Here is a 27,859-nt window from a genome sequence, read left to right on the forward strand (position 1 = left end):
CTTTGGAAAATGGGCTGTTGGCCAATCTCAGTGGGCTGCTGAAAATTCCATTTTCGAGAGGAGAGGTTTTTTCCCCCCCTCTTCCCGGGAAATGACAAGTCTGAAACCCCGTGTTTCTTTTTTTCATTTTTTTGTTTTTCTTAAAAAATAATACAAGTCTACAACCTCTTATCCGAAACCCCTGGAACCAGATGTGTATGGAATTCAGAATTTTTCAGATTATTAAATAGGTAATACAGCCAAAATACTAGATAATCTGTCGCCCCCAGTGGGGTCTGGGGCCAATACTCCATAATCAAACACATTTATATTTTGTAGCAAAACATAAATATTCATGAGAAGTGGGATGAACAAGACTATAGATAGCCTCATGTCAGTTCATTTCAGGTCATTTTTACCACTCCAAGTTAATTAGTTAATTTTAAAACTTGAGATTAGGAAGGCAGTTTAGATTTGAATGTCCTAGATAACGGGGTATAGGCCTATGATGCATTAAAAAGCGTGTGCGTGTGTGTGTTTCCGTGTGTAAGTTTTCTTGAGCCACATTACACTTTTTAAATTAATTGTTGGAAACGACTCATTCTCATTACATTAACGTCAGGGACGCACCAGCTATGTTTGCTCTGATCTTGCTTTATTTCGGCTCTTGCACTGGGCAGGGTTTCCCGAGGTTCCCAGGGACGGCTGGAGGGACGCACTGCTCAGGGTTGCACCCGGCCGTCCTCTGTGCCCCTGAAGCAGTGGACTTGGCAATGACGTCCCTCCCGCCTGCTTTTCCCCCACTTGTCAAATGCCACGCAGCTTTGCAATTTTATTTTTGTGGCTACTAAAGGGAGGACCCTTTAGTACCTGAAAAGTTATATTACACTAGAGAAAAGGAGAACAGGGGTCGCATATAAAGAGAACAGAAGAGCGCCAAGGTCGACCGTGTCCCGTGGGGTCTTGAGCGCCTGGCTAACGCTGCACTGCACGCCCAGAGCAGCACTCCTTTCTCTTCTTAAATCCTCAGGGCCAGTCCTCCAAAAAACAAGACTTGAAAAGGTATCCAGGATATTCTGCAATGTCAATGAACAACAACAACAACAAAACCCCCACACGAAACAAAAACAGAAATAAACAAACAGAAACCCGGTAGCTGCAAAACTAGTTTGGAGAGACCAGAATCTGCCCGGAGTAGGACAGGATGTGTCGATAATAAATAACATGGAAGGGGCCTGAATTGTAGCAAGTTGCAAATAGAGGAAACCACGAAAGGCACTAAAAGAGTAAAAAAAAAAAAACCCACAACAAAACACATAAAGGGAGAATAAAACAAGAAATGCTACAGTTTTTAACATTGTAACTTACCGTCTAGTGTAGCAATAACCGCTCTCCACCAAGGGCTATGTCAGAAAGCTAAGTTCCACAGGCAATGCTACCAAAATACCAAAGGCCATACATAATGTCTGACCCAAGCTGCCACCTCATATAGCGAATTCTTACATGGGAGCTTGAAAAAGATCGTTGACTGGCCCACTGTCCTGCAGCCTCAGGAGCCGGCCTTGTCTAACATATTGAATTTCCAGCGTCTCTCACACTTCCTCCTTTTCAGATGCACAAAAGGTTTTTGTCAAGTTCCTCTTGGTTTTACTGCCGGCCGCTACAGAAACCAAGCCGCAGGCCTGGTGTAGAGTTATAGGGTGTGAGTTTATTTGGCTAGGTCTTCAGAGCTTCTGGGTTTTTAGAAATAACGAGTGTTTCTTTAAGAGCTGTTAGATGAAAATCTGCACTGATTCAGACTCTTTACTGGGCCAGCTCCGTATGAGACTTGCCCGATATTGTCGCCCGTTTTCTCTGAAACCATATGAAAAAGCTCCGTGACGCGGTTATCTTCCCAGGGTGGGGACTGGCCTCGACCCTAAGCCCATTCCAAGTAACCTGAGGAAACACGGCTGGAACATTTGCTACGGGACCCTAAGCACCCTGCAGGTCTCCCGGTCAGGGTTTGAGCATGGGTTTGAGCCCCGCTGGGCCATGCACGCGGTGCTCTCGGGCACCTGGTCGCCTATATCCACCATTCCCCGGCTCTTTCCCCGGCCCCGGCCGTGGGGACCAGGGGAGCGCACAGAGCACAGCCGCGCTCTTCGCGGGCATTTCCTATTATCTTTGCAGAACCACAACCTGGTGGCGCGCGGCTGCCCGGGGCGCGCAGGGGGCGTTTGCCACGCTAGGCGCGCGCCCAGGGCGGGCCGCACCGTCCGGTAGGGGGCGAGCTCCGCACACTTTCTCCCCGGCCTGGACGGGCAGGCCCCGCGGCCCTGGGGGACCCCGAGACAGGCTCCGAGCCCGGCTGGGGGGGGGGGCAGGGATGAGGGGGTGGGCGCATCCTGCGCGCGCCCTCGCGGAGCCGCGATGGGGCCGGGGCCTGGGACCTGCCCGGGGGAGCCCGACGCGGCTCTGCCCGCCGCCCGGCCAGCCCCGCGGGGCGCGTCGTCGAACCCGGGCGCGCGGCGCGGGGTCCGAACGCCGAGACAATGCGGCGCGCGGCGCGGGGCGCGGGGCGCGGGGGGCCGGCCGCGCGCCGCCTCCTTCCTGCCGCTCAGCTTCCCGGCGGCGGCGAGCGCGCGGATTGGCGCCCGGCCCCCGGCGCCGCCCCTCCCCGCGCCCCGCCGGCCGCCGCCCCCCGCCCCGCGCTCCCGCCCCGGCCCGGGCCCGCCCCTCTCGGCCGGACGCGCTCGGGGCCCGCGGCGGGTGGCGGGCAGTTCCCGCGGCTGGGCGCGTCCGCTCGGAGCTCGCGCGGGAGGCCAGGCGGCGGGCGGACGGGCCGGGCCGAGCTGCGCGGGCTGCGCGCCGCCCCTGCTCCGCCGCCCGGGCCCGCGGCCGGCCCTCCCGCGCCCTGCGGCGGCCCCGGCGGCCCCGGCGCGTCCCTTTGTCCGCGGGCGGCGTCCGAGCGGCCGGAGGGAGCCCGCGCGGCGGCCGAGGCGGCGGCGATGCCGGACCAGATCTCCGTGTCGGAATTCGTGGCCGAGACCCATGAGGACTACAAGGCGCCCACGGCCTCGAGCTTCACCACGCGCACGGCGCAGTGCCGGAACACCGTGGCGGCCATCGAGGAGGTGAGCGCGCCCTGGGCCCGGCCGCAGGTAGCTGCGCCCCGCCCGCCCGCCCGCCCGGTGCCCTCCCGCATCCCGGGAAAAGTTTCTCTCCCTCCAAACCCGGACGCGGCCGGCGCCCGGGGCCCGGAACAGAAGCCCTTTGTTCCGTGTCGGTGGCTCGGGGGACGCGGCCGATGGCCACCTCGGGCCTTTTAAAGACCCTCCTCCCCCCGCTCCCGTCGCGGGGCCCGGGCCTGCGGGACCCCCAGCGCGCCCAACTTTGGCCCGAGAGCCGGGGCGGGGTGAGCGGGCCGGGTCCCCGCGCCCCTGCCACCCCCGGCGCCCGCCTCGAGACTGGTTCCAGCGCCCCCCGGGGCAGGTGTGCGCCGCGAGCCCCGTCGGCCCCACCTTCCAGGGGGGACCGGCTGCCCAGAAGGGTGGGCACCCCTGAGCCAGAGGGGCCCGAGGGGCTCCGCGCGGCGCCCGGGGGAGCGCGGGACGCGGTGCGCGGTGCGCGGGGCCGGGCCTCACGTCCAGAGGCCTTTGATAGCCGCCCGGCTACCTGCGCCGTACCTGTTACCTCTGACCGCCCGCCTGGCAAAGGCCTGGTTCTGCTGAAGGTGCAGAGTCATCGCGCCGGGTGCTGCCCAGGGAGCCCCCCGCGTCCTGCGGAGGGAACTCGCTCGGGTTGACGGCCGGCCGCCCGCGGGGTCCGAGGGGCAGCGTTTGTGAGCCCAGGGCCGCCGACCTCGGTTGGGGCAGCTCCTCACCTGAGCCCTCGCTTCCCTTACGGACCAAAAGGGCCTGGGATGCGCCCTTCCCGGGGCCGTGGCGAGGGTCGGAGGCCCTGCGGTAAAGCGCCGAGCACCCCGCCTGGGTAACCGGTTCACCACCCAGACGTGCGCCAATGTTGAGAAGATGGTTACATTTCTCTTGGCCCTAAAACGGGGGCCCTGGAGGTGCTTTAGAAGGTGACTGGGCTCGAGTGAGCGCAGGGAGGTGACCAGGGAGCTTTAAGTTGAGCCATGGCCTGTCCCCCCCCCCCCCCAACAATGACTCTGCTGTTAGGAACTGCTTGGGGGGAGAGACCCAGAATGTTTCTCGTAATGGAAATTTTTTCCTTTGTAGACACCAACGGTCAATATAGGCTAAATCAAAAGTAACCGATTCAGCATTCTGCCTGTTTTAAGTGCAGCCAGGGCATCTTCCCAGCCTCCCTCTTCCCTTCTCTCTCTCTGATTTTTTTGGCAGAGGAGAGCTGTGTGTAAACCTTCCGTGGTGAGTTCTGTGATCCCACCTCACTTAATCCTACCTGTATCCTCAAGGCTGAAAAAGAACACCTTCGGCACTGGCCAGTTTCTCAGGGGTTAGCGCAGCAGCCCGGGAACTGAAGGGTCCTGGGCTGGAGTCCAGCCAGGGGCAGGCTCTGTCCCTGGTCTGGGCATTTGGGGGAGGCAACCAACTGATGTGTCTCTCACGTCAGTGTTCCTCTCCCTCCCTCCCTCCCTGCCTCTTTCTCTCTGTCTCTCCCCCTTCCACTCTCTCTGAAAAGCAATGAAAAAATATCCTCAGTGAGGGTTAAAAAATAAATACTAATAATAATGCCTTCCAGTGAGGCAGGCGGGAGGGCCGTAAGAAGGTTTTTTTTGTTTTTGTTTTTCAGAAGTGCTGGGCAAGAGAAGAGCGTTCGTCATGTTTTGAAAATACACCATTAATAATGTTAATGGAATGATTGCAACCAAAAGGGAAGCTGACTATTTCTTAAGGGAAGGAAGCTCTGTACCCAGGGCCTTTAAAAGAGCCTGATTGTGTTTAAAGTTCTGTTTCTTTTCCCCGCTGCAGCTTGTCAGTTAAATATTAGTAACCGTGCCAGATGTTGGGAAGCCAGGCAAATGGGACTGGCTATGACGGCTGGCATAGCCTCTCTCTGATTAATTTCGGTTTCCAGCGTCATTCCAGAGCTCTTTCTGTCCGCCGCTCAGGGGCTTACCCTTGGAGCTCAGTTACTGAGCAGATTAAAGAGGCTGGATTTGGGCATTTTACTGAACTGCAGGCTTTCTCCACACCGCTCTCTAAGCACAAGAATTGCTTAATGTCTCAAATATGAAAAAAGTGAACTCATTACAGGTCTGTCTCCCTAGAAGCAAATCCAGTGTGTGTACCAGGACAGTGGCTCGTGCGAGCTTGGATTTATGAGAATAAAATTGGGAAGTTGTTTCCTTTCTGAGAGGAATCACTGTGGAGTCATTTAAATAATAGTCTTTCCAGCCCGGCTGGCGTGGCTCAGTGGTTGAGCATCGACCTAGGATCCAGGAGGCTGAGGTTCATTCCCGGTCAGGGCATGTGCCCGGGTTGCGGGCTCCATCCCCCGTCGGGGGCGTGCAGGAGGCAGCCGATCAATGACTCTCTCTCCCTTCCTCTCTCTGAAATCAATTAAAAAATATATATAATTAAAAAAATAAATAAAAATAAGTAAATAATGGTCTTTCCAGGCTGTTTACCAAACCGTGTTCCATTTACGGTTTTATTAACCAGCAATGCCCCTATATTTTCGTTTTAAACACACGCCTACTTTTCCTACTGAAAAGAGACTCGAGGGTGGGTATGTGACAAAGTTACCGATTTAACAGACATAAGTTAAAATGTGCATTCTCGGAGCCCTATGTTTGAACAAATGAGTCATGGAATTAGTAAACTAATTTTAAACTGATTTAACCTTGGTAAACCTGTTATTTCCAATATGGGTTACTGTCTGCTAAAACTCACTTTACAACTGAAACGTACTTTTCCGTTGATATGCACACCTGGGCCCGGGCTACTAGCACCTTATACTGTGCGTTTCACATCTGTCATACATATGCCTCACCCCGCTTTTTTTTTTTTAATATATCTTTATTGATTTCAGAGAGAGGAAGGGAGAGGGAGAGAGAGATAGAAACATCAATGATGAGAGAGCCATTGATCGGCTGCCCCCTGCACGCCCCCGACTGGGGATCAAGCCCACAACCCGGGCCTGTGCCCTGACCGGGAATCGAACCCCGATCGCCTGGATCCTAGGCCAACGCTCAACCACTGAACCATGCCCGGCCGGGCACCCCTGCTTTTATACGTGAGGAAACTGAGGCTCAGAGAGGTTGGTTTGCTCAAGGTTACGGAGCCGGAACTTGAACTTGGCTCCCTGCTGTTTTCAGAATCCAGTTGTTAACACTGGATTCTCTAAGTGACTCCTGTGTCACATAGACCTGGGTTCCAGTTCAGAGTCCACCACCTGCCAGGTGCGTGCACTCAGGTGAGCCGCCTGCCGTTTCTGCATTTTCCTCGGTGCTCAAGTCTGGATAACAGTACCCGTGGACCTCAGACGGCTGTGGGGAGGGTTTGGGGAGCAAATCTCAGCGCAGTACCTGCCAGACGACTGGCTTAGGGAGTGCTAACTGCCGGACAGATTGTAGTGAATCCACTGAACCCAGTGAGGACCTTGGGCCCCAGAGTGGGGTTTGCGTGAGCGGGTAGGGAGGTGGGGGAGTGGGCGGTTAAATGAGCGAGTGAATGAACAGCTCCTCTACCTGTTCACCCATGCTTATTTTGTTAACTGGTTTGTTCTCTTGGCAACAGGTTAGCACATAGCTGTCTCATTTTTCATTCAGTCACTGTCTCTGAGCGAAATAACTATTTTGCACAATTTTAGCAAAGTCTGGTGCTGCCCTATGGAGTACACGCTGTGTTTTGGGAAATAATGGGGAAAAAATAGCGGTGGAATAAATCTGAAAAGTGGGCTTCCCCCCCTTTTTGGGGGGGGGGTTGATTTTGTCTGTTTCTTTGTGTCTCTGGGCACTTTGAAATAGTTTCAAAACAGGTACAAATTGTATCCACACCTAGAATGTTCGTGGGCACTGTTACACTCTCCTTCAGAGCCCCATCCGTCTGCCTCGCTTTGGCTTCGTTGCATATGTGGCTTTAAAAATAAATTAGATGTTGACTCGTAAGTAGTAAAATTTAATCTTCCTTCTGGGGCCATGACTCTCTGCGCTGTTGCCGTTGGTTACCTTGGAAATCTCAGTGCTGTCACAAGCGCAGGGTTCTAACTGCAGGGGTGGGGGAGCGTCTGGGTCACACTGACCCCCAGGGGCCTCGCCGTCCTTAGAGCCAGACATCCCTTCCAGCGGTGAGAGTGGGAACCGGGCCTCTGGGCTTCTCTAGGCGAGAGTGCGATTTGGAATCTTGGCCCTTTGTGACTTGTTTGAGAAACGGCTCTTCCAGATCCCAGACTCGCCGACTTTGAGCCTGTCCTCGGAAGGATGTCACCTTCTTGCCTGTGTGTTTGTGTGTTTGGAAATGAGGCTCTGGTCGAACGGGGCCACCACACAAGGCCGTGTTCTGAAGTCTGGATTGATGTGTTGGGAAATTTTCGAGTCACTCAAGGAAGAAAAGACCTTCTCTTACGTGGGCCCCCTCCCCCATCCCACCGTTTTGATTTCTTTTGTTCTTGTGATTAACGGTAGAAGCACGGCTGCTCCTGGTGGGTTCCAGACCCTGCCATTCATTCAGTGTGTGTGGAGTCCTGCTGTGCTAGGTGCTGGGATTAGAATCCAAGAGGAATGAGTTGTCTCTGAGAGAGCCTGCAGCTCCGTGGGAGGGACAGACGCCCTATAAACGAGTCAGTGCGATCAAACCTTGGGAGGGCTGGGCCTACAAGGTTGTTCAGAAACACACCTCGGGATGGGCGTGGCCAGGTGTGCCCGGGGCTGTGGTCAGAGGCCTTGTGGGAGGGCGAGTGATTGGGTTGCAGAGTCAAGGTAGTCACCACCACCTGCTCTAGTCACGAAGGTGCCTGGGTATGGCCTTCCCCGTGGCCTCCCTGCCTTAGGTAAATATTGGTCCACTCCTGATGTGGCAGCCAGCTAGGCCTCTGGGTGGATTTTCCTGGCCACCCACTCGACAGAGGGTGCTGAGGCCGAGACTTTGAGCAATGCCCGATTCTTCTCCCGCCCTGCGTGTTTGCAGGCCCTGGGTCCTCTCTTCACGGAGCACGGACACCCCGAGCCTGCAGCGTCCAGCGTGGGAGCCTGAGATAAAGATTCCATTTCTCGGCTGCACCGTCTGAGTTTCAGGTGCTCGGCAGCCTCGCGTAGATTTAGACCATTTTCCTGAGTGCGCAGGGCTGGTTCAGACCATTGCAGTTCAGACCCGCCTGAGACCTGCTGAGTCAGCCCTGCAGCTGAGGAACATCCCAGGTACATTGTGTGCACATCAAAATGTGAGAAGCACGTTCTAGCTGAACCCTGGCTGCACACGGGAAGCACTCGGGGCGTTTTGTAGAAGAGAGATGCCGGCCCCTCCCTGACATTCTGGCTCTGTTGGTTCGGGTGGGGCCTGGAGCACTGGCTTTTTTTCTGTTTCCTGGCACTGAGAGTTTAGGACTTTTTAAATTTGTCCCAAAGTTGCTGAAGCAAAGTTGGGATGACCCATTCTGCTTTTCTTTACACCCCCCAATGCACACACACAAAAAAACTATTTGTAGGAAGAAATGGTTTTGTACATGGGAAGAAACGGTAAATTCAGGACTTACAGACGAGGGTTGGCTCTGTCACTCATCCTTTAACAGGTTTGTGCAGACATCCAGTTGAAATCAGTGGGGCATCTCCTTTGAGATGGTATCTGCACGGATTTCCAAGTAGACCACAGGGCTTTTCCTGTGGCTTGTGGTCCCCCCTCCCTCCCCCTCCCCCTCCCTGCCCACTGTCCTGCCCGCACAGAGCCATCCAGTGGCCCCTTTATGGCGCTTCTGCAGTCTCCGCGGACAGGCCCGTGACAGACAGTTTTGGATGCTGGCTTCTTGCACTGGGTCATCCCCCTGGGTCCTTGCAGTTCCAGCCTGATTGCTCTGCCCTCAATTTCTCTTTTATTACAGGAATTGAACGCCTCTCTAGCGTCCTCAAATGAAGCATTTCCTATAAATGCCTACCCTGTAGATTTACCATTTTGGGTGAAAGTTGCCGTCTTGGGCACTGCCCATGATGTCCTTCCGCTGCACTGGGGGAGAGGTGGCCTAATCCAGAGTTTCTGAGCCCCCACTCCAGGGCCATTCTCTCCGCCCTCCAGCCTTGGCTTGGACCTTTCTCCCCGGTGTCGGTGTCGTACAGGGAAAGGATCGCCTGTCTGCCCATTCCCTGCCTTTCCTCCCAGTTTTTCTCCGCATCAGCGCCGTCCTAAATGCCGTATGAGCCGCCTCTTTACTCTTTCCCTCCTTGCTGGCTACTCCGATCCCCACAGCAGGCCTGGTCCTGGGAGGGGTTGGATTTTGTTCTGATGTGATGGGAAGCTGTCAGTGGGAAATAACACGATCTGATTTGCGTTTTACAATCTCACAGTGGCTGTTCCAGGGAGAATAGCCTGGCGGGGGGGGGGGGGGGGGAGACAATTTTCAAGGAGACCTAGGGGTCTGCATTGTTTCTCGGGAGGTTGCATTTGAAACGGCGCTGTCCTGAGTGTGTCTGAGGTACCCAGAGCATGGTTGACATGCGGCCGGCCACCGTTGGGTTTTTTCCTCTTGTATTTTTTTTTCTAGCATTTATTGGGCGCTTACCGTGTGCTGGGCATGCTCTGAGTTCTTCACACGTATCAACGATTAACTTGTTTAATTATTACAAACACACAACAAGGTCCAGAGAGCCTGAGCCACTTGGCCAAGATCACAGAGCCAGGGAGCGGTGGGGGCAGGATTGAGACTCGAGCCTGTTGCCACAGGAGCTGTTCTCTCCGCCGCCTCCACCCTGCAGAGCCAGGCCCAGCAAAGGCCTGCGCGTCTGTGCCTCTGTGACCCCACGCCCTTGGGCTCTGGTTTTCCTAAGTCGCCTCTACTGGAAGATTTTCCCGCTGCTTTGGGTCCTCTCTGCTGCCTCTCCGCGTCGCTGCGGAAACGGTTCCGCTCCTGCAGAGCGGTGCCCCGGCTGCTCACACCTGGCAGGAGGCCTGTCCCACTAACGGGATGCTGGTGACGTCAGCTCCCGTCCTGCCCCAGGCGCTCTGTCGGTCGCTGTCCTCACGCTGCCAGGAAAGCGGCGGGTGAAGGCGGTTCCCCCGGTGATGAAGCCCCTTGTCTCTCAGGCCTCGATCCAGGCGGTCGGGGTCCGAGGCCTCTTTCCCCGGCTTCCGGGAAATAGGCACATTTCTTATTACAGTTTTGTTTTTTTCTTAAACACTAACTGGAATGAATGGCTGACATTTCCTTAAGCCCCATTCCGTGTGAAGGACGGTGCTGTGTTTTTAATTGGTTATTATTTTTATTTAATATGTTTTTATTGATTTCAGAGAGAGGAAGGGAGAGGGAGAGAGGGATGGAAACATGGGTGATGAGACTCATTGACCAGCTGCCTCCTGCATGCCCCTTGCTGGGCATGGAGCCCGAAACCCGGGCGTGTGCCCTCACCGGGAATCCACCCGCGATCTCCCGGTTCGTGGGTCGGTGCTCGACCGCTGAGCCGCGCCGGCCTGGCTGGAATTGATTATTGAATCCTCTCAGCAGTCCTGAGGTGGGGCCTGTTGTCCTCTCTGTTTCGTAGTTGAAGAAACCGAGGCTCGGACAAGCTACACGGCCCCAGGTTCCTCTCCCACAAGCAGCAGCCGCCTGAGACAGGCATCCTCAGCGTGTCCTTAGGGGCCTTGCTCCGGTCAGTCCTTCCGTATACTGCCCCGCCATCTCCTGCGGGTCTTGTTGCCTTTTAGGTGTCCCCGTGGGTCTCCTCCGTGCAGGCCAGTCCCATCGTGGCTGAGGTGGTGTGGTGGCCAGGCTGGGTCATCAGACACCAGCCCCGGGGAGGTACTTAGCCTCAGAGCCGCTGATTAAGTGGCCTTCGCTGCCTTGAAGTAAATTAAAAGGACAGGTCTGGCCTCACGAGCACTGTCCCAGCTGCCTTCAGGACCCCAGGGCCCGGTGGGCTGTGATAAGATCCGCACAGTAGTCCCTGTGCGTCAGCAAGTCTGTGTTCTGAGCGGTGGCCCCTGAAGGCTGAGTCACGGGCCCGGCGAGTCTGGGCAGCTTGGGGCCGAGCAGTCAGTGCCCGCTGGCAGTTCGGGAACTTGGGGAGATTCTGGGAGGAAGAGAGACTGTTCAGTCCCGGTAGTGCCTTCGTCCCTCGGCTCGCCCTGGCCTGTCGCCGGCCTGCTCCCGGTCCTTGGGCAGGTGATCTCGCCGCCGCAGGCTCCGTAGCTGAGACGAACCGCAGGGGTTCCAGCCGGACCGTTCCGCGTCCTTGTGTGCCTGACCGGCTCCTCTGCTCTCTCTTTCTCTGGGCTCTTCCTCGCTGTGCTTTTAAAGAGGGTAGCGGGGGGCATACACTTTACTCTTTCGTTCCCCCCTTTCAGGGCCCGTCCCCCCGTATGTCCCTGGAGTCCTGTGGGGGTCGGCCCTGAGCTGGGATCTCACCGGGTGCGTCGCTGGCTGAGGTTGGGAGAGGGGCTGTGGCGCCCACGTCACCTTGGGGCGGCGGCTCTCGCAGTCTTAGCTGCAGTCCTTGGCCTCGGTCACACCTTCACTGTGCTTCGCTTCTCTGGTGGGAAGCAGGCCATGGTGGTGATCACAGGGCTTCACGGCCATTGAAGAATTTGGGCTGCCGAACTTTACGTAAATACTGATTTTCTCATGTTGAGGGTCTAAGGGCCTCTGCCTGGGGTTTGGGGGGAGCCGGCACGCTCAGCAGTGGAGCATGTGTTCTTCACAAAGCTGCGGTTTTCACGTCAGCTCTGCGGCTTGGTTCCCGGTGGAGCGGAGAGGGCCCTGGGCAAGGGGCTGGAGGAGTGATTCTGGCTGTAGCTGGGCCTCCACCTGCCTGTGTGACCTCGAGCACATCGCTGCCCTGGATATGTGGCCTCAAGGTGGGGGGTTTGGTCCAGTTGATCTCTGACCGAAAACCCCGTGGCCTTCGTATCACATAGATTGTGTTCGTAAGGGCTCTGAGTCCGTCAGCAAGCAACGGCCGGTTTGTAGCCCTGAAGAGAAAGCTGAGTTCTGAATTACACCCGCGAGTTGGTTACAAACAAAACAAACTTCGTGGCCTCCCGAGGCACTTATTTTTGTTGCTGTTGCATTTTTAAAAAATCGAGATACAACACAGACACCATCACATCACCCTTCCTATAGCGTCTGGGCGGTGGCCGTGTCAGGATACTCACGACACCGACACCGTTCCGCCGCCACCAGGCCCAGGCCCAGAGCACTTGCGTCGCCCCCTCGTTTCTTGACAAAAGGTCACTATTGAGGTTCCTGGCTTTCCTCTCGCCTGGTAAATTCCCCGGGTGGTTTTTCTTTCTTGGCAAGTGGGAATGAGGTGTGTCTGCTCCTTAAGCCGTTGGGCTGTCGGAACCTGCGCCTCTGTTGGCCGGGGTCGCGGGCTGCCAGGTCGCGGGCCGCCAGGTCGCGGGCCGCCAGGTCGCGGGCTGCCAGGTCGCGGGCCGCCAGGTCGCGGGCTGCCGGTTTGGGAGGGGTGCGGCCGGGCCGAGCCGCCAGCAGGGAGAGCAGGGCGGACACCCGAGGAAGGCGGGCAAGGCGGCCGGCACCTCCTCCGTCTCCTCTCGTCCCTGGGGAATGAGTTGCTGACCCTGCAGCCTACGCAGTGTTCAGAGCTTAGCATCCCCACCTCCCTCCTTTTCGCTGGCTCCTGTCTTACTCTCACCCATGGGGTGTATTTTCAAACCTTTGGGGCCCTGTGTTTTCTTTTTAATTTTATTTATTGATTTTAGAGAAAGGAAAGGGGAGAGAGAGAGAGAAACATCGGTTTGCTGGTCCCCTTACTTACCTGTCATTGCTTGTTTCTTGTATGTGCACCGACCTGAGATTGAACCTGCAACCCTGGCGATCAGGGCGATGCTCTAACCAGCTGAGCTCCCCGGCCAGGGCCTGTGTTTTCTTTGCTTTTTCTTTATTTTTGTAATCTTCACCCAAGGATATTTTTTCCATTGCTTTTCAGAGAGAGTAGGAGGGGGTTGGGGGGAGACAGAGAGAAACATGGATGTGAGGGAGACACACTGACTGGTTGCCTCCCACATGCGCCCCGACTGGGGCCCGGGGCCAGGGATCGAGCCTGCAACCGAGGTACGTGCCCTTGGCTGGAATCGAACCCGGGACCCTTTAGTCCGCGGGCCGACACTCTAACCGCTGAGCAAAACCGCCAGAGCTGTGTTTTCTTTTTAAAGGCAGGTATTCCAGAGGGGCCTGGAGGGAGGGAGCTTTGACCTGGGATTTCAGGCCAGGCGTCGTCACAGCGTCACACCCGAAGCTGCGGCTTTGGTGATGACAGGTAACGCGGCTCCTTTCCTGCCGCGCGGCCTTGCTCAGTTTTCCAGAACCGGGCTCGCTGTCTGTCTTCTCTACGTGATTTATTGTCCCCTGTAGCTGAGCTAGAAGGAGCTTAATTTCTGAAGCACGGCTTCCTTCCTTACGGTCGGAGAAATACGGAGGCTTGATCGATCTTGTGGCAGAACCGCTTTAGTCGTAGCTGAAACAAAATCTCTCGGGGCCCCTGTTTCGTTTGCTCTTTTAATTTACGAGCCTCCCTGCGTCCCTCCAGGCGTCTGTCGCGAAGCCGTGGCCCTTCCGTCGCGGTCGGTCTGTCGTGTCTCAGCTGAGGCCTGTTCCTGCCCCTCAGCACCTGCCTAAGCTCCTGACGCTTCGTTAGATGTTTGGGTTGAATTAGGGAGTAACGGCGGCAGCAGATGAGTGTTTCAGAAATTCGTTAGTTCCCCGTTTGCCATCGTTCCCCCGTAGGGTCCCCTCCCTGGACCACGAGGCGCCGGGGGTAGGGCTGAGTATTCTTCTCTGGGGAGCCGCAGAACCCAGCACGTGGGTCTCAGAAACCGTCGAATGTCGAGGTCCCGGGTAATCTTTTTAAGTCTGTGACTGTCTGCCTTTCCCTTCAAAGGTCTGCTGTATGTTTAGATTTAAATGTTTAACCATTGTCACCCCAATAAACTTAAGTGTTAAAAAAATAAAATAAAAATAAAAATAAATAATAAGTGAACAAGTGTGTTTCACTGGCAGTCGCAGGGTTGTCGTGTCATCTTTGAAACGATTAGAGAACCAGGAAAGTCTCTTTTAAGGGTGACCAAAGTCTCTGCTCTCTAAAGCACCCCAATCGAATACGGTTTCTTCACTGAACGATTTACCAGTGGTGTCCTCTCCTCTGTGGCGCCTTCCCGCACGTACCCCGTCCGTCAGAGCCCTTCTTTCCTGAATTCGTAAAGCAGTCTCTGACTGACTTTGTTCATCTCTCTTTAATCCATCTGTCCATCCATCCATCTGTCCATCAAGCCATCCGTCCATCACTGGGACAGACCTGGGACGTCTGCTGCCCCTGCGGTCCTTCGTTATCGGGGCACACGCTGGCTGTGCCCTGGGAAGGACTCGGCGTTGTGCGCCTGGTCCTGCAGTGGCCGAGGCCGAGCCTCCCCGGACCCACCGCCATTCAGCGAGGGACGGCTCAGGAGGCCCAGGGACGGCTCAGGAGGCTCAGGGACAGGTCAGGAGGCCCAGGGACAGGTCAGGAGGCCCAGGGACAGGTCAGGAGGCCCAGGGACGGCTCAGGAGGCTCAGGAGGCTCAGGAGGCCCAGGGACGGCTCAGGAGGCCCAGGGACGGCTCAGGAGGCTCAGGGACAGCTCAGGAGGCCCAGGGACAGGTCAGGAGGCCCAGGGACAGGTCAGGAGGCCCAGGGACAGGTCAGGAGGCCCAGGGACGGCTCAGGAGGCTCAGGAGGCCCAGGGACGGCTCAGGAGGCTCAGGAGGCCCAGGGACGGCTCAGGAGGCCCAGGGACAGGTCAGGAGGCCCAGGGACAGGTCAGGAGGCCCAGGGACGGCTCAGGAGGCTCAGGAGGCCCAGGGACAGCTCAGGAGGCCCAGGGACGGCTCAGGAGGCGCAGGGACAGGTCAGGAGGCCCAGGGACAGGTCAGGAGGCCCAGGGACAGCTCAGGAGGCTCAGGAGGCCCAGGGACAGCTCAGGAGGCCGGCGCCGCTCGCCCCCCGCTTCCTGTGTTTGTTCTCGCTTCCTGACGCCGCTGCAGGCTCCTAGGAGCAGGAGCTCTTTTTTCTCCTTTTTCTTTCTTTTTTTAAAATAAGCTATTATTTTTATTTACACTTAACTATTTTCAAAACACTGTTGGGAGGGATGGGCCGAGAAACCAGCCGCCCAGAGGTGTGATGACTTTGCAAAATAAGATCCTTAGTGGCCTCCCTGGGACTCGAACCAGGATCTTGTCAATGAATAGACTTTCTGGGACCCAGAAGCACCCGAGTATCTGGGAGCCACTCCGTAGACTTTTCATTGAGTCTAAAAATGTGTGGTGTGGCGTGTGTGGGTGCAGGTGCAGGAGGCCTTCGCGCAGCGTCTGTTCTGGAAGACACGGTGCCGTGCGCGCACTGCTGACTTTGGGGATGACTGCGGAGGACAGATAACTTAGAAATATTTGCACATTACGTCAGGAGGGTTCATGGTTCCCATTACTATTAATACGGTGGTATTAGCTGTTCCGGGAAAGGTGCTCTTTATCCGTAATAAGCAGCTAATGGCAGCCAGCCCGGGAGGGAGCCGGCAAGGGCGCAGCGCAGGTGTGGTTATAATTTAAATGGGGGCGGGGGCCGGGGGCCTAAATCCCGCTCCCGAGTCCTGTGAGGGGCAGGGTGCTCTCCGGCCACGTGACCTTGGCGGTGTCATCTTGAATTCCTTATCTTTGGAATGAAGCATCTTTTCGCGTGGTCGGTGTTTCCCGCGTGCCACGGTGACGCTCCGGTCGCGAGGCCATGTCTCCTTCTCCTCCTGCCCACGCACCCGGTTGGCCACGAGGAGAAGGGGAAGGGATCCCAGGTGGGCGCCAGGTGGCACCCGGGCTTCGAGTCCGCCATCACACTGCCCAGTTTTACAACGTCCCCACCCTTTCGGGCGCTGCGCTTTGCTCTTTGGCTTCAGACCCCTCTGTGGGGAAGGGCGCGGGGGGCCGCGGGGCACTGAGCCCCTGAGGGGCTGGTAGAGGGCATGCCCGTGCCTGTGCTACGCTGGACGGAGTCCTCTGCGATGGCCGGACGGCTGGCCCGCCTCTTTCCATGCGGCCGTCACCTGGACAGGCGACACCGTGGCCCCAGCTGAACACGGGCTGTCTCGGGATCTCAAGACGGGGGGCGCCCCCCACGGGGCACTGCAGCTGGAGTTTTAGTTGTGCTGGCCCAGGCGGGAGTGTGTCCCTAGTCCTATTTCCTGCTGCATTCCTGGGACATTCCCAGGGTCCCCAAAGGCCCTCACCGGCTCCAGCTGCTGAGGTGGGAGGTTTGGCCACTTCCGAAGCCAGCACAGCCCCCTCCCTGCTAAAGGCCTTTCCTCCCCAACACGGGGCGCCCGATCGATCGAGGGCAGGTGGGAAGTAGACAGGATGCAGGTGACAGGCAGAGAGGAGGGTTTGCTCTGGGGCCTGAGACAAGAAGCCCCTGGGAGGAAAGGAGCTATCGTTGTCATTTCAAAATTGTGTCCTCTCTTCCCCCTGGGTCCTTACATCTCAGATTTGGGGACAAGGGATCCAAGCGGGTTCAAAGATGGAAGGAAGGGTTTCACTGGTGGAGTTGGTTGGGGGTCGGCAGCATGTGTGGGAGGGGACTCCCCTCAGCCTCGGGGGGGGGGGCTCCCATGCTGTGCTCTGCGGCTGCTCCGGGGACATTGGAAGTCAGCCAGGCTTCGTTCAGTGGCCTTGACAGGTGAGCATTAGCCCCACCCGCCTCGTCTGCACCCTCCGAAGTCTCTCAGGCCTGGACAGAGGAGTCTGCCCATCTGTTGATTAACCGACCTGAAGACTGACTGACGTGAGGACTGACTGTGGGTCTGCCCTTGCTGAGCTGGGCCCTGGGGCAGCTTCGAGGGAGGGAGGAGAGCTGACCGTTCTCCTGGGTGTGCTGCCAGCCTGGTGGGAAGGGCCCGTTGTGGCTGGAGAGGACTTTGGGACCCGTGTGGCCAGCGTGGTTCCTGCAGGAGCCCGGACCCTTGTTGGATCTGGAAGGACAAGCAAAGCCTGGCACAGACGACCACCAGGGATATTTGTTGAGTACGTGACAAGTAAATGAGAGAGAAGGAGATGGTAGAGAGTGTTCTAGAACAGGGACGGGGTAACCGAGCCTGGGGGAGGGGGGCGGGTGCCTGGAGAAAACGAAGATGGTGCAGGGCCCTGCAGGGCTGTCCCCACCTCCAGAGGGCTGTGCTCACCTGTAGGGGGGCCACGGGGCGGAGCGGTGCTGGGCTCCCCGTGTGTGAGGAGTGGGAGGTGGGAGGAGGGGCCTGGCCTCCTCTAAGGAAGGTGCTGGCTGAGAACAGCTCTGATCTCCGCAAGGTGGTTGTGTTTGTTTTTTCTTTTTTTTCCCCCCCCCCAGATATATCTTTACTGATTTCAGAGAGAGGAAGGGAGAGGGAGAGAGATAGAAACATCAATGATGAGAGAGTCATTGATCGGCTGTCCCCTGCATGCCCCTGACCAGGGATCGAGCCTGCAACCCGGGCATGTGCCCCGACCGGGAATCGAACCCCGATCTCCCGGATCCTAGGTTGATGCTCAACCGCTGAGCCACGCCCGGCCGAGCGTGTTTTCCCCCCATACTGTCCATCGAGGTCTGCAGCTTCCGTCCAGGCGCCGGGCTGCTTACAGATGTGAACAGAGCCCTGGACTTCTCGTCCACGGTTTCACAGCGTAAACAGATTCCTAAACGCACTGTTACAATGCGGTGTGATCGGTTTGGTTGGATACAGAGACAGTCGCCATGGCAACGCCAAGTCACTGGTAACAGGCTCGCTTGCCCAGGGTCTTGCAGGGAGCCCAGGGACAGTGATGTGGCACCGAGGAGCCCGCCACTGTGCAGGAGTCTCAGCCACTGTGGGCTGAGCCCCGGGTCTCGAACCGGCTGCCGCCGCTTGTTCCCCTGAGGGCTGTCCTGCAGCCGGGGCCGCAGGGTGGTTCCCGGGTGGATGGAGGGCGAGCGGAGGGATGGAGCAGCCTCTGCACGGGGCCTGGGCTCTGCGGGGACCGAGATGCCCACACAGTCCCCGCGTCTCCTGAGCTACCTGGAGAGGATGGTCCCAGTTCCCAACTCGGCTGGGAGCCAGGGTGGGTGTGGAGAAAGCAGGCGGCGTTTTCCCCATTTGAGAGAAGGCTCCCAGGAAAACGCCTGCGTTTTCTAACCACTGGCAAAGCCCGTTCAGTCAGGTGGGACGGGATCTGGGTGGGCCCTGGGGTGAAGGCAGGCGGGGCCGGGTTGCTGTGCCGCAGAGCGCAGGGGCCGGAGCTGTGGCGTGGGGGGGGCCCCGCAGCTCCTCGCCTCCTGATGGCACTCACCTGCCGTCTCCAGAGGGGAGCTTGCCGCCAGGCTGGTCTGTGGTTACTGTCTGTCACTTTCCCTGCCCCACTTCCTTCCTTTTTCTCTGCTCACCAGCCTGGGCAAGAAGGTTCCCTTCCTACCGCAGGATAGGCGGGGGCATTGCTCTCTGCTGGAGGGGTTTCTGGTAGGATCCTGCCCCTTCCGCCCCTCTGGCCAGGGCTGGCCATCTGCCCAGAGCTGGCGGCATCCCCACATGACCCCTCCCTGGGTCTTCAGGCTCCCTGGCTTCCTCTCCTTCCTCCCGGTAACTGAGCTCCTGGCCTCGGTCCAGGGGACGGGCTCTGGAACTTACATGAAGTCAGGCCTAATTCGAGTCCCAGGTCTGTGGGCATCTAGTGCAGTGGAAAGAGCCTGGGATTTGTACCCTCTTGGGTCTCAGGCGAGCATCAGGACTGCTGTCTGCTCGGTGAATGCACGTGTGTGGGACTGTGACCTTCTAGAGCACAGAGGCCTCTCTGCTTTGACGGCTCACTGCTGGTGTTCTGTCGATGTTGCCCTCATGTGTCTTAGAGCGAAAGGCCTTTGAGGACGGCCCTGCGTTGTCTTCTGTGACCTAAACTCCCTGCCCTGCTCTGGCCAGGCTGCCCCCTGACCATGCCATGGGCACTTTGGGTCCTTCAGAACCATGGCCTGGCCGTTCCTCTGCCCAGGACCACCTCCTCTCCTCCCAGGCGGTCTGCACACCTCACTCATTCACCCCTTTCAGACGTCACCTTCTCAGGAGGCCTCGCTGACCACTGTTCAAACCCGCCCCCTACCCTCCTGACCGCCTCTTTTCCCCACAGCACGTATCACCTCCCAGCCTCATACTTGATTTACTTGTTATGGTTTTGTTGTCTATCTCCCCTCCCCACACTGGACTATAAGCTTCGTGGGGCCAGGGATTTTTACTCTTATGTAATGATACAGCTCCAGCCCCCAGAATTGTGCCTGACACACAACACACACACACAATACATGTTTGTTGAAGGAATGAAACTGGCCAGCAGGTTAGCTGAGATGACAGCTTCCAGGAGGCTGGTGTGACTGGTTTTCGGAAACCTTGTTTCTCTGGCCGCAGGTGTTACTAGTTTATGGAAACTTTGTTTCTCTGGCCGAAGGTGTTACTGATTTATGGAAACTTTGTTTCTCTGGCCATAGGAAGAGACCTGATTCTTAGAAGGTACTGTTTAAAAAGTTGAATTAGTGAGTGTTGACCCTTAAAAGAGTAGGAAGATATTTGGATGGTTTGGTCGGTTAGGAAGCGCACTGTGACCGAGGGTGGAAGGCTGCCTTTGCCTTTTCCTCTGGAGGAGGGGACCCCAGGGCTCCACCTGTGCCCAGCTGCAGTCTCATTTCGGATCCACCTCCAGCAGGGCTCCGAGGATCACCGCTGTGTTTCCAGCTGCTGCTTATTAGGAACTGACGCTGCCTATCTGTGCTCCTTGTTTTTTTCCTACTTGGGGGGACCAAAGTAGTTTCTCAGTAGGAATTCAGAAATGGCTTTGAGACTGCCTGAGTCATCTCATTATTATCGGAAAGGGCTGGGAGGGTAACCCCCAGGGCTGCTCTGGTGATAGCAATCCTGTCCCGGGACTATTATAAGGAAGGCTGGTATTATGCTGGGACTTTGAAGAGTCTATCAGATAGTAAAGGAATTGAGAAACCCTGGTAACCACCTGCCCCGTCACCTGTCTTCCTGTGTGTAGTCTTATCTTGTGGGAATTTATTTACTTGTTAATGTTAAGGTCTCCAAAATAAACATCCCCCAAATGGATACCCAGGTTACAGAGTTCCCTCGATGAGAGGCTTTTATGCTTCTCTGTTGTTTTCTCATTTGCAGGCCCTGGTAGTTCTCCAGTGTTTATAACCTCTTTTCAGAAACAGCTTTTTATAAATTCTTCAGATTTCACTCTTTTGCTAACACTGCTATAATGTGTGTGGTAGCCCGGGACCAGTTCGCGTTTCAGGAACACAAAGAGGGACGAGAAATGGTCCTTCCCCATGCGGCGTCTGTGTTACTCAGCCCACGGGATGATCGGAGCATCTGCTTTGAAAACGGTTGGGCCTGGGCTCGGATACCGATTTCACCAGTTAACACCTGCTGGGCAGATACGCTCCTTACTAATTTTTATTTACAGCCACTCACAGTGTGCCAGGGCCTACATGCCTCACAGAAGCCACATGCATTTAATCCTTTGGCAACCCCGTGGTAGGTGCCGTAGTCGCCCCCGTGTTTAAAGAAGAGGAAGCCCGGACACAGGTCCCAGGACCACGCAGCCAGCGGTCAGACCAGCGTTTCAACCCTGGCCTCTGGCTCTTGAGCCCCTGCTTTCTGTCACTTTGTCTGCTGCCCCTCAGCGTTCTGAGCTGGAGCTTCCTGAATCCGAAAAATGGGAGAACTGAGATGGCACTGCCTCGGCACGGGCTCAGCGAGAAGAGGTGCGGAGCCGTAGGTGGAGCACGTAGCCCAGGGCCTGTGGGGGGGGCTCGCCGCAGCTGCTGCTGCTGCCTAGTGGAGGGGGTCAGAGGCTACACAGATGGTACCGGTACCATCTGTGCTGGGTGTCCTCACAGTGCTGGTGACAGACATGCTTCCTGTGGGACACTAGGAAGCCCTGGGAAGGGGGAGGAAGACCCGTGACTCAGCGTCTGTGCAGCAGGCTCCATCCACAAGCTGGGCCCTTGTCTGTTCGAAAGCCCCGGGTTTGAGCAGGTGGGTGGGTGTGGCAGGTGCAGGAAGAAGGCTCTTTCTGGGGGTCCAGTGGGGTGGACTCTCGTGGAGCAGGGGGCGGAGTGGGGTGGCGGGCTGGTTACCCCCTGTGGGGCCGCGTGTCCGAGGGCCCTGCGGAGCCCACCTCCAGCCTTGCAGAAGCTCTCTTAGCTTTGCATGTTGTCATTTTCTTCTCTGTCCTTGGAAATTTTCTCCCACGCCGTCCTTCCAGCGGGCTCTGGAAATGCCCCGTTTTCTGTGACTCACTGGTTGGACGCATCCTGTTTGGGGAAGTGTGGAGGGGGGACTTGAGACGGGTGAAGTGTGCGTGCTCCTAGTGGTGGGCACAGGTGATTGGTGCAGGCGGGAAAGGTTCTGCTTTTCTGTTCCCCCTGGAAAGCCCAGTCCCCCTCCGCCCCCCGCCTCATGTCTGGCTCCTCCTGAGCTGAATTTCTCCAGATACTTTGCTTCACTGACTAGACCTGACGTGTGCCCACTGGAACTGTCCCTCCTGTGTCGTAGGTGGGAATCTGTGTGAGGCTGCAGACTGGTAGGATTAACCGGATTAGAGATGGAGTGGGGCCTGGGTTTTACCTTGGTTTGTTTTTAAATATGTTTTTATTGATTTTTTTTTATACATAGAAAGAGAGGAAGGGAGAGGGAGAGATAGAAACATCAATGATGAGAGAGTCAGTGATCGGCTGCCTCCTGCATGCCCCCTGCTGGGGCTCGAGCCCACAACCCGGGCATGTGCCCTGACCGGGAATCCAACCAGTGTCCTCAACCACTGAGCCACACCGGCCGCCTGGGGCCTGGGGTTTTGAACCTGACTGAGTTAGGTGACCTTTCGAACCAAACAGCTGGGCTGTCTTCATTGCACCAGGTGGCAGGGAGGGTGGCCGGGAGGGTGGCAGGGAGGAGTGTGCGCCAGGTGCCCGGACAGCGCTGCTCTTTCAAGCAGCAGGTGCGGCCCTGCCCCCCGGGGTGGCAGGGGCACGCGGTGTGGCAGGGGTGGGGGGGTGGCGGAACGCTGGCCCTTATCCTCGACGGTCTGAGGTTCCCCTGGCAGGCTGCCGGCTCCGTGTTGAATGTGGGCCTGACTTGTTCTAACAGAGGCCGCACGTTTTAGAGCGTCTCCAGCCGCGCTCTGTGGAGCCCCAGGCCCTCTGGCAGGCGGATGGGAAAGCTCACTGCTTTAGGGAGCGAAGTAACAGGGGCGTGGGAGGGGAGCCCGAGCTGTGGGGACGGCAGCCAGGTGAGGCCCAGGCGAGGCGCAGGGGTGAGGGGCAGATGGCAACGTTTACAAAGCCTGACAGGCTGTTTGGTCCCTGGGGGTCCACGGTGGTGGTGCCCGGAGAGCCTCAGTGGAGGGCGAGGCCGGTGAGGCCTCCCGTGAGGGCGAGGGCGGGCGGAGTGGCCTGCAGCTTCTTGCCTCCTGGGGGACGTTGGCACAGTCCAGAGGCGTGTTTGGATGTCATAGCTGGGTGAGGGGTGCTGCTGGCATCCGGGGCTGGATGTCCCTCAGTGCCCAGGACAGGCCCTGATGTCCCCAGTGCTGTGTTGAGAGCCCCGGGCTAGAAGGTTAAGTAATGGGAGGCTTGGGGGGGGCATGCTCTGCACCCTAACTGCCCGTGGGCCCCAGTTCCTGGTGAAAGGAGGGAAGGGCTTGGTGGGCCTGAGTTTCTTTTCAGGTTAAACAGGATAAAGGTGAGTTAGAAACGTTCGTGAGCGGAGGCTTAACCAAGCGCCATGAATTGGGGATCGGGGTTTCACGGCACCCGGATGTATCTAGTCAACCGAGACCTTCAGAGTCCGTTAACATGCGGACCCTCGTGGACGCCCCGTCCTTGTCTCCGCCTGTTACTTTCCTGCGCTTGCAGCTTGTGTATGTGGAACACCAGCGACCTCCTTTTGGGGGGTGTTTTGATCCCTTAACTTTTCTGATGTGCAGATTAATAAAATGAAAACGGCCTTGGTACTGACAGAGAGAGAGTGCATTTAATTTACTTTTATAATGATCTGTATTTAAAAAAAATCTTAATTCAGTGTCCTTAAAAATAGGAAGACTTTCCACTGGAGAGTTAAAGGGAAATTTAAAGATTGGTGGAATTTTTAAAAAAATCCAAAGCCACCTATTACCCCGTTGTTGTGTGTGTACTTGCGCAGGTGCGTGCGTGTGCTTGCGTGTGTGTGAGACACACACCAGGCCTTTTGCTCTTTAAAATCACGGCTGCCTTTATAACTTAGAGCTGTACTTTAACCCGGCAGTTACAGTCCTTTCTCCCCCTGCTTTTCTTGCTCTTCCCCCTTTCCTGCGTTGGATGAAAGGTGCTTATTTTCTGCTGAAGGTTGTTGACTTCTCGTTTATTTCCTAATTAAAGTTCTGCCTTCGCTGAAGAGCTGAGACTGTCTTGTTTGTGGTGGGGGCTGTGGGAGGCTTTTGAGTGAACAGGACAGGGACGGAGCAAGATCCGAGTCAGAAAGAGCCCTTGGAGGCCGGCAGCCGGGCAGACAGGACAGCCTGGGTGAGGCCAGTGCGAGGGCTCAGACCCTGGGCGGAGGCCTGAGCCTGGGCAGGAGCCGGGAACGGGAGGGGGGACCGGCTCCTGAAATGGGCCGGAGAGGCCAAGTCTCACCGACCTCTTAGCTCCAGGGGCTGAGGAAGGGGCGGGAACCCAGGAAAACACCCAGGTTTCTGGCGTGAGTGGGCGGAAGCTTAAAACAGAAAGGGAGGGGAATCCCTGTGATTTTTGCTTTTGAAAAGTGAAAACGGAGGAGTTTAACAGGGCCCCGAGCCCTGAGGCTGCATTGAGACCTTTCCCAGGGACACTGCAGGCTTGAGATAAGAGCATCGGGATGGGGCTGCTTCTGCTCTGGGACGTAGGAAGCATCTGTGGTCTGTTCGCTGCAGGATTGGACGGCCAGGCTGTGAGCCACGGGGAAGGAGAGGGACCTGTGCGACCCAGGAACGCACGCTGCACACAGTAGGCGCTCAGTATTCTGCCTGTGGGTCAGGGAGTCGTTGTCTTGAGCAGAACCAACAAACAGTCATGTCTCTTCCCATCCAGGTTGAGCCTGAAAATGTATTTATTCCAGCGTGAAAGTGAACGGGAAGGTTAGGAAGTTGAGGCGGAGGGGCGCTCCTGCTCTGTGGTTCCGTGGATGTGGTTCCGTGGGCTGGCGTGGGCTCACTCGAGAGCGTGTGCTTCCTGTGGTTTTCCCTCTTCCGCAGCGGGAGGTGCCTCCGGGCGCTGGTGAGGAGCCGTGGCTCTGGCCTCCCGCCCCGGGCTTGGGTCCAGGGCGCAGCGCTTGCTCGGCCTGCTCCCAGCTTCGTTCATTAACTGCACATAAACCACAAGTGCGAATCCCGTGGGGCTGCCGCGTGCTTGTTCTGTGCCCAACGCTCCTCTCCTCTGGTCTCCAGTAGCAGCCTCTGTGTTCCCTTAGCCAAGTCGCTTCCTCTGTCTGGAGCCTCTGTCTCCCCACCTGGAGCTCCGGGTGGCCGGGCCAGGGGAACCCCGTGAAATGTGACCACTCAGTTCCGACGCTGGGGCTTGTAAGCAGCGCCCTGTGTGTGCAGCTCCCGTGGGGCTGCGGCCCCCTCGCTCACAGAGCTGCCTCTCCAGACCGTGCAGGCCGATCGCTCTGCCTGGCTCAGGTAGGAGCTCGCTCATCCCCCGGTTGCTGGAAAGGCCTTTCTCGGGGCCTTTCCTGATTTACAGTCAGAAATTCCTGAGACGGGCAACCACGGCGCTCGAGTGTTTCGGGTCGAGTACAGACAGCCACGTTTGCGTGGGGCGGGGTGGCGGGGTGGCGGGGGGCGGGGTGGCGGGGTGGCGGGGTGGCGGGCTGCACCCGTGAGCCTCGTGCTCAAGTACCCGTTTCCTGCTTCCAGCTTCATCGTGGTCTCACTGACAGCTAACAAGTTTACATCTCACAGTTCGAAGGACTCTGACAGGTGCCGCCACAGGCATGATATAAAACATTTCCATCACCCCCCAAAGTTCCCTCCTGCTCTCCACTAACTTTCTGTGGCCTGGGAGCTTTTCTTGGTAGATCCCTTAGTGTTTCCTATGTGGGTGACCCTGTTGTCTGAGTTTCAGGTTCACCTTTCTGGCCCGTTTGCCCTTCACTTACTCTACTTGCCGTATTGAGCTCTCCGGGCCACGCAGTCCCGCCCTGAGGGGGCCACGGGGGGCGTGGACATTCTTGTCTGGCGGCTGGTCTCGGGACAGTGTGCAGTCTTTTGGTGTCGAGTGTGACGTTTGCCGGTGTGTCGTACAAACCCTTGAGCAGATTCTCTTCTGTTTCCAGTTTGCTGAGCTTTTCGGTCGCGAATGACTGTTTGGTTTGTCAGGTGCTTTTCTGCGTTGGCTGAAATGACCGTCTGGTTTTCCTGTTTAGCTTGGGAACATGGTGAGTGACGCCGTGGCCGCCCTTCGGGGTGGAAGCCTGTGCGCAGGGCGAGCACAGGTCTCATGCCATCCTGTGGGGTTTGAGGAGAGCCGTCCCGCACATCGAATTCTGCAGCCCGTTGGAGGCGACAGCAGTTACTGTGCACAGCGGGCCCCTCCGGCTCTGAGCTGCGTGCCTACAACTCTGCCGACCTCATTGCTGTTCCACTGTGTTTTGAGAAGAGTGAAGGCATCTGTGTGGGGGAGAGATGTCAACAAACCCTCGTGGCCTTTATTACATGCCAGACGCCGGACTAACACGACCTCTTAGTTCTAACAGCCCAACAGTGTGGGCACGTCCCCTCCCTTTTACAAATGCGGACGCTGAGGCCCCTCTTCTTGGAAGGTAACAGAAGTAACTTTCACGTCAGCTGCCGTTAACTGAGCACCATTCATGTGCCAGCCATTCCAACCCATCAAACATCAAAACAGGCAGCATCCTTGTTTCTATAGGAGGAGAAATGGGAAGATTTACGCAGCTTCCCCAAGGCCACGCGGCTGGTGAGAAGCAGGGCTAGGTGTGGGCCCGGGGCCTCCCTTTCCATATCGAGTTCCTTTCCCTCTATTCTTGCTTCTGGGGTTGGTTTATGGAAAGGACTTAAGTCAGGTTGGAAAACTAGACAATTTTCTAGACCAGTGTAGACGAGATTTTCATAGCTCGTCTTCACAGACCTTTCAGGATGAGCACAAAAATACACTCCAACACAAGATAGTGTTGGCATGCATATTTATCTATTGAAACAAGTCTTCCTTCTTAATTCAGCATGTGTCCGGGAAGGTGTCTTATTGATATTGAGCAATGACGTTGCAAAATTTTGGTTGGACTGTTTTGCATGTAAACCGCTAATTTGTTGTTTGCCTAATAGCCTCCAGTAGACAGCTTTCTGGTAGGACGTTGCCCTGTGGCCGCTGTGTGTGCTGAGCTGCGGTCTGACTCTGAGTTCCTTATACACAGTTGAGTAGATGTAGACATACCTGAGAATGAAATCGATTTAAGGAAATACTCATGCCTCTGCAAAACCAACAAAAAAACCAAAATAAATTTCCTGCTGTGATGGGTGTATGTTCAGCTCAGCCCAGCCAGCAGTCACTAAGCACCTACTTCATGCCAGACACTCCGCCAAGTCAAAGAAAGGGAGACGAGAGGGGTGACGTCTTGACCTGGGCCTCGAAGGGCGGATTCATCAGGCAGAAAAGAGCGCTGAGGGCCTGGCAGCAGGGGGTTCCCCGGTCGCACATATTAGGTCCTAGTAAGTTTACTGTTTAGGGGAGCATATTAGACAGACTAAGAAATTTGTTATTGGATGGGCACATGTCAGTTTCAAGCCTGATTTCCATATTTGATAGCTTGTATTTCTGGGCAAGTTAGTTAACCTTTCTTAGCCCTAGTTTCGTCTGTGCGGAAAAAGGAGACAGGGATACAATGTATATTTCATAGGTGGGATACAATGTATGTTTCACAGGTGGGATACAATGTATGTTTCACAGGTGGGATACAATGTATGTTTCATAGGTGTTCCATGCGTGTGTTTCTTGTCTCGGAGCTGAGGCCAGTGGGGGGGGGGTGTGTGTGTGCACTATGCTGGGGTGAAACTTTATTTTCCTGGCCAGCCCGTCGAGGTGGGTGTTCCGTCTGGCCTGCGAGCTCTGGGCACGGGCTCTGGTGGTTTGCAGATAGGATCTCATCTGGCCTGGACCCCGGGGAGTGCAGGTTCAGGCTCTGGCTGGGACTGTCGGTTGCTCTCTGGCACCTCTCCCAGAGCCCCACATGGGCTGTGCTGAGTAAATGTTTGCTGAGCAAATGCACTGAGGTTTCTCAGCCAGCTCTGGGCACCTGCTCCTGTCAGCCCTTCCTTCTGGGAGGATGCACCCTCGGGGAATCGGGTGCTGCCCCCCCGACCCCCTCACCCCGTGCACAGTCAGCACTGCAGCAGTCTGTCCAGCCTGCGGCCTGGGACTCTAGTGTCTTGTGTCGGATCAGTGAGGCTTCTTTCTGCAGCCTGTGGAGAGAAGAGCTGGAGGCAGGGTCACTGTCAGCGGGAGGTGGTCCAGAGGCCTGGGGCCCCTCATACTACCAGGATAGATTTGAGGAGAGAATCCACAGTTCATCACCGTTTGTCACTCTTTTCTGTTTTCTGCTCCAACTCTTCTTTCTTTTCCTCCTTCCCGTATGGATGAGAACGGCCCTGTCCGGAGCAGCATGATTTTGGGGACACAACTTTCAATTGTGTGATGACTGTTAGGT

General features: G+C 56.6%; 1 protein-coding gene across 2 annotated transcripts in view; it reads left to right on the forward strand.

Annotated features, from left to right (window-relative positions):
• The first annotated feature begins 2,932 nt into the window (after positions 1–2,932).
• The window catches only part of ASAP2 (ArfGAP with SH3 domain, ankyrin repeat and PH domain 2), a 101,888-nt gene continuing 76,961 nt past the window's right edge, over positions 2,933–27,859 (forward strand). For both annotated transcript variants that reach the window (XM_087823324.1, XM_087823325.1), the window contains exon 1: positions 2,933–3,095. In XM_087823324.1, the coding sequence (XP_087679450.1) occupies positions 2,970–3,095 (126 nt within the window). In that variant the 5' untranslated portion in view covers positions 2,933–2,969. The remainder of the gene's footprint in view (positions 3,096–27,859) is intronic.

Source organism: Miniopterus natalensis, chromosome 13 (assembly GCF_054644295.1).
Source record: "Miniopterus natalensis isolate mMinNat1 chromosome 13, mMinNat1.hap1, whole genome shotgun sequence".
NCBI classification, from domain to species: Eukaryota; Metazoa; Chordata; class Mammalia; order Chiroptera; family Miniopteridae; genus Miniopterus; species Miniopterus natalensis.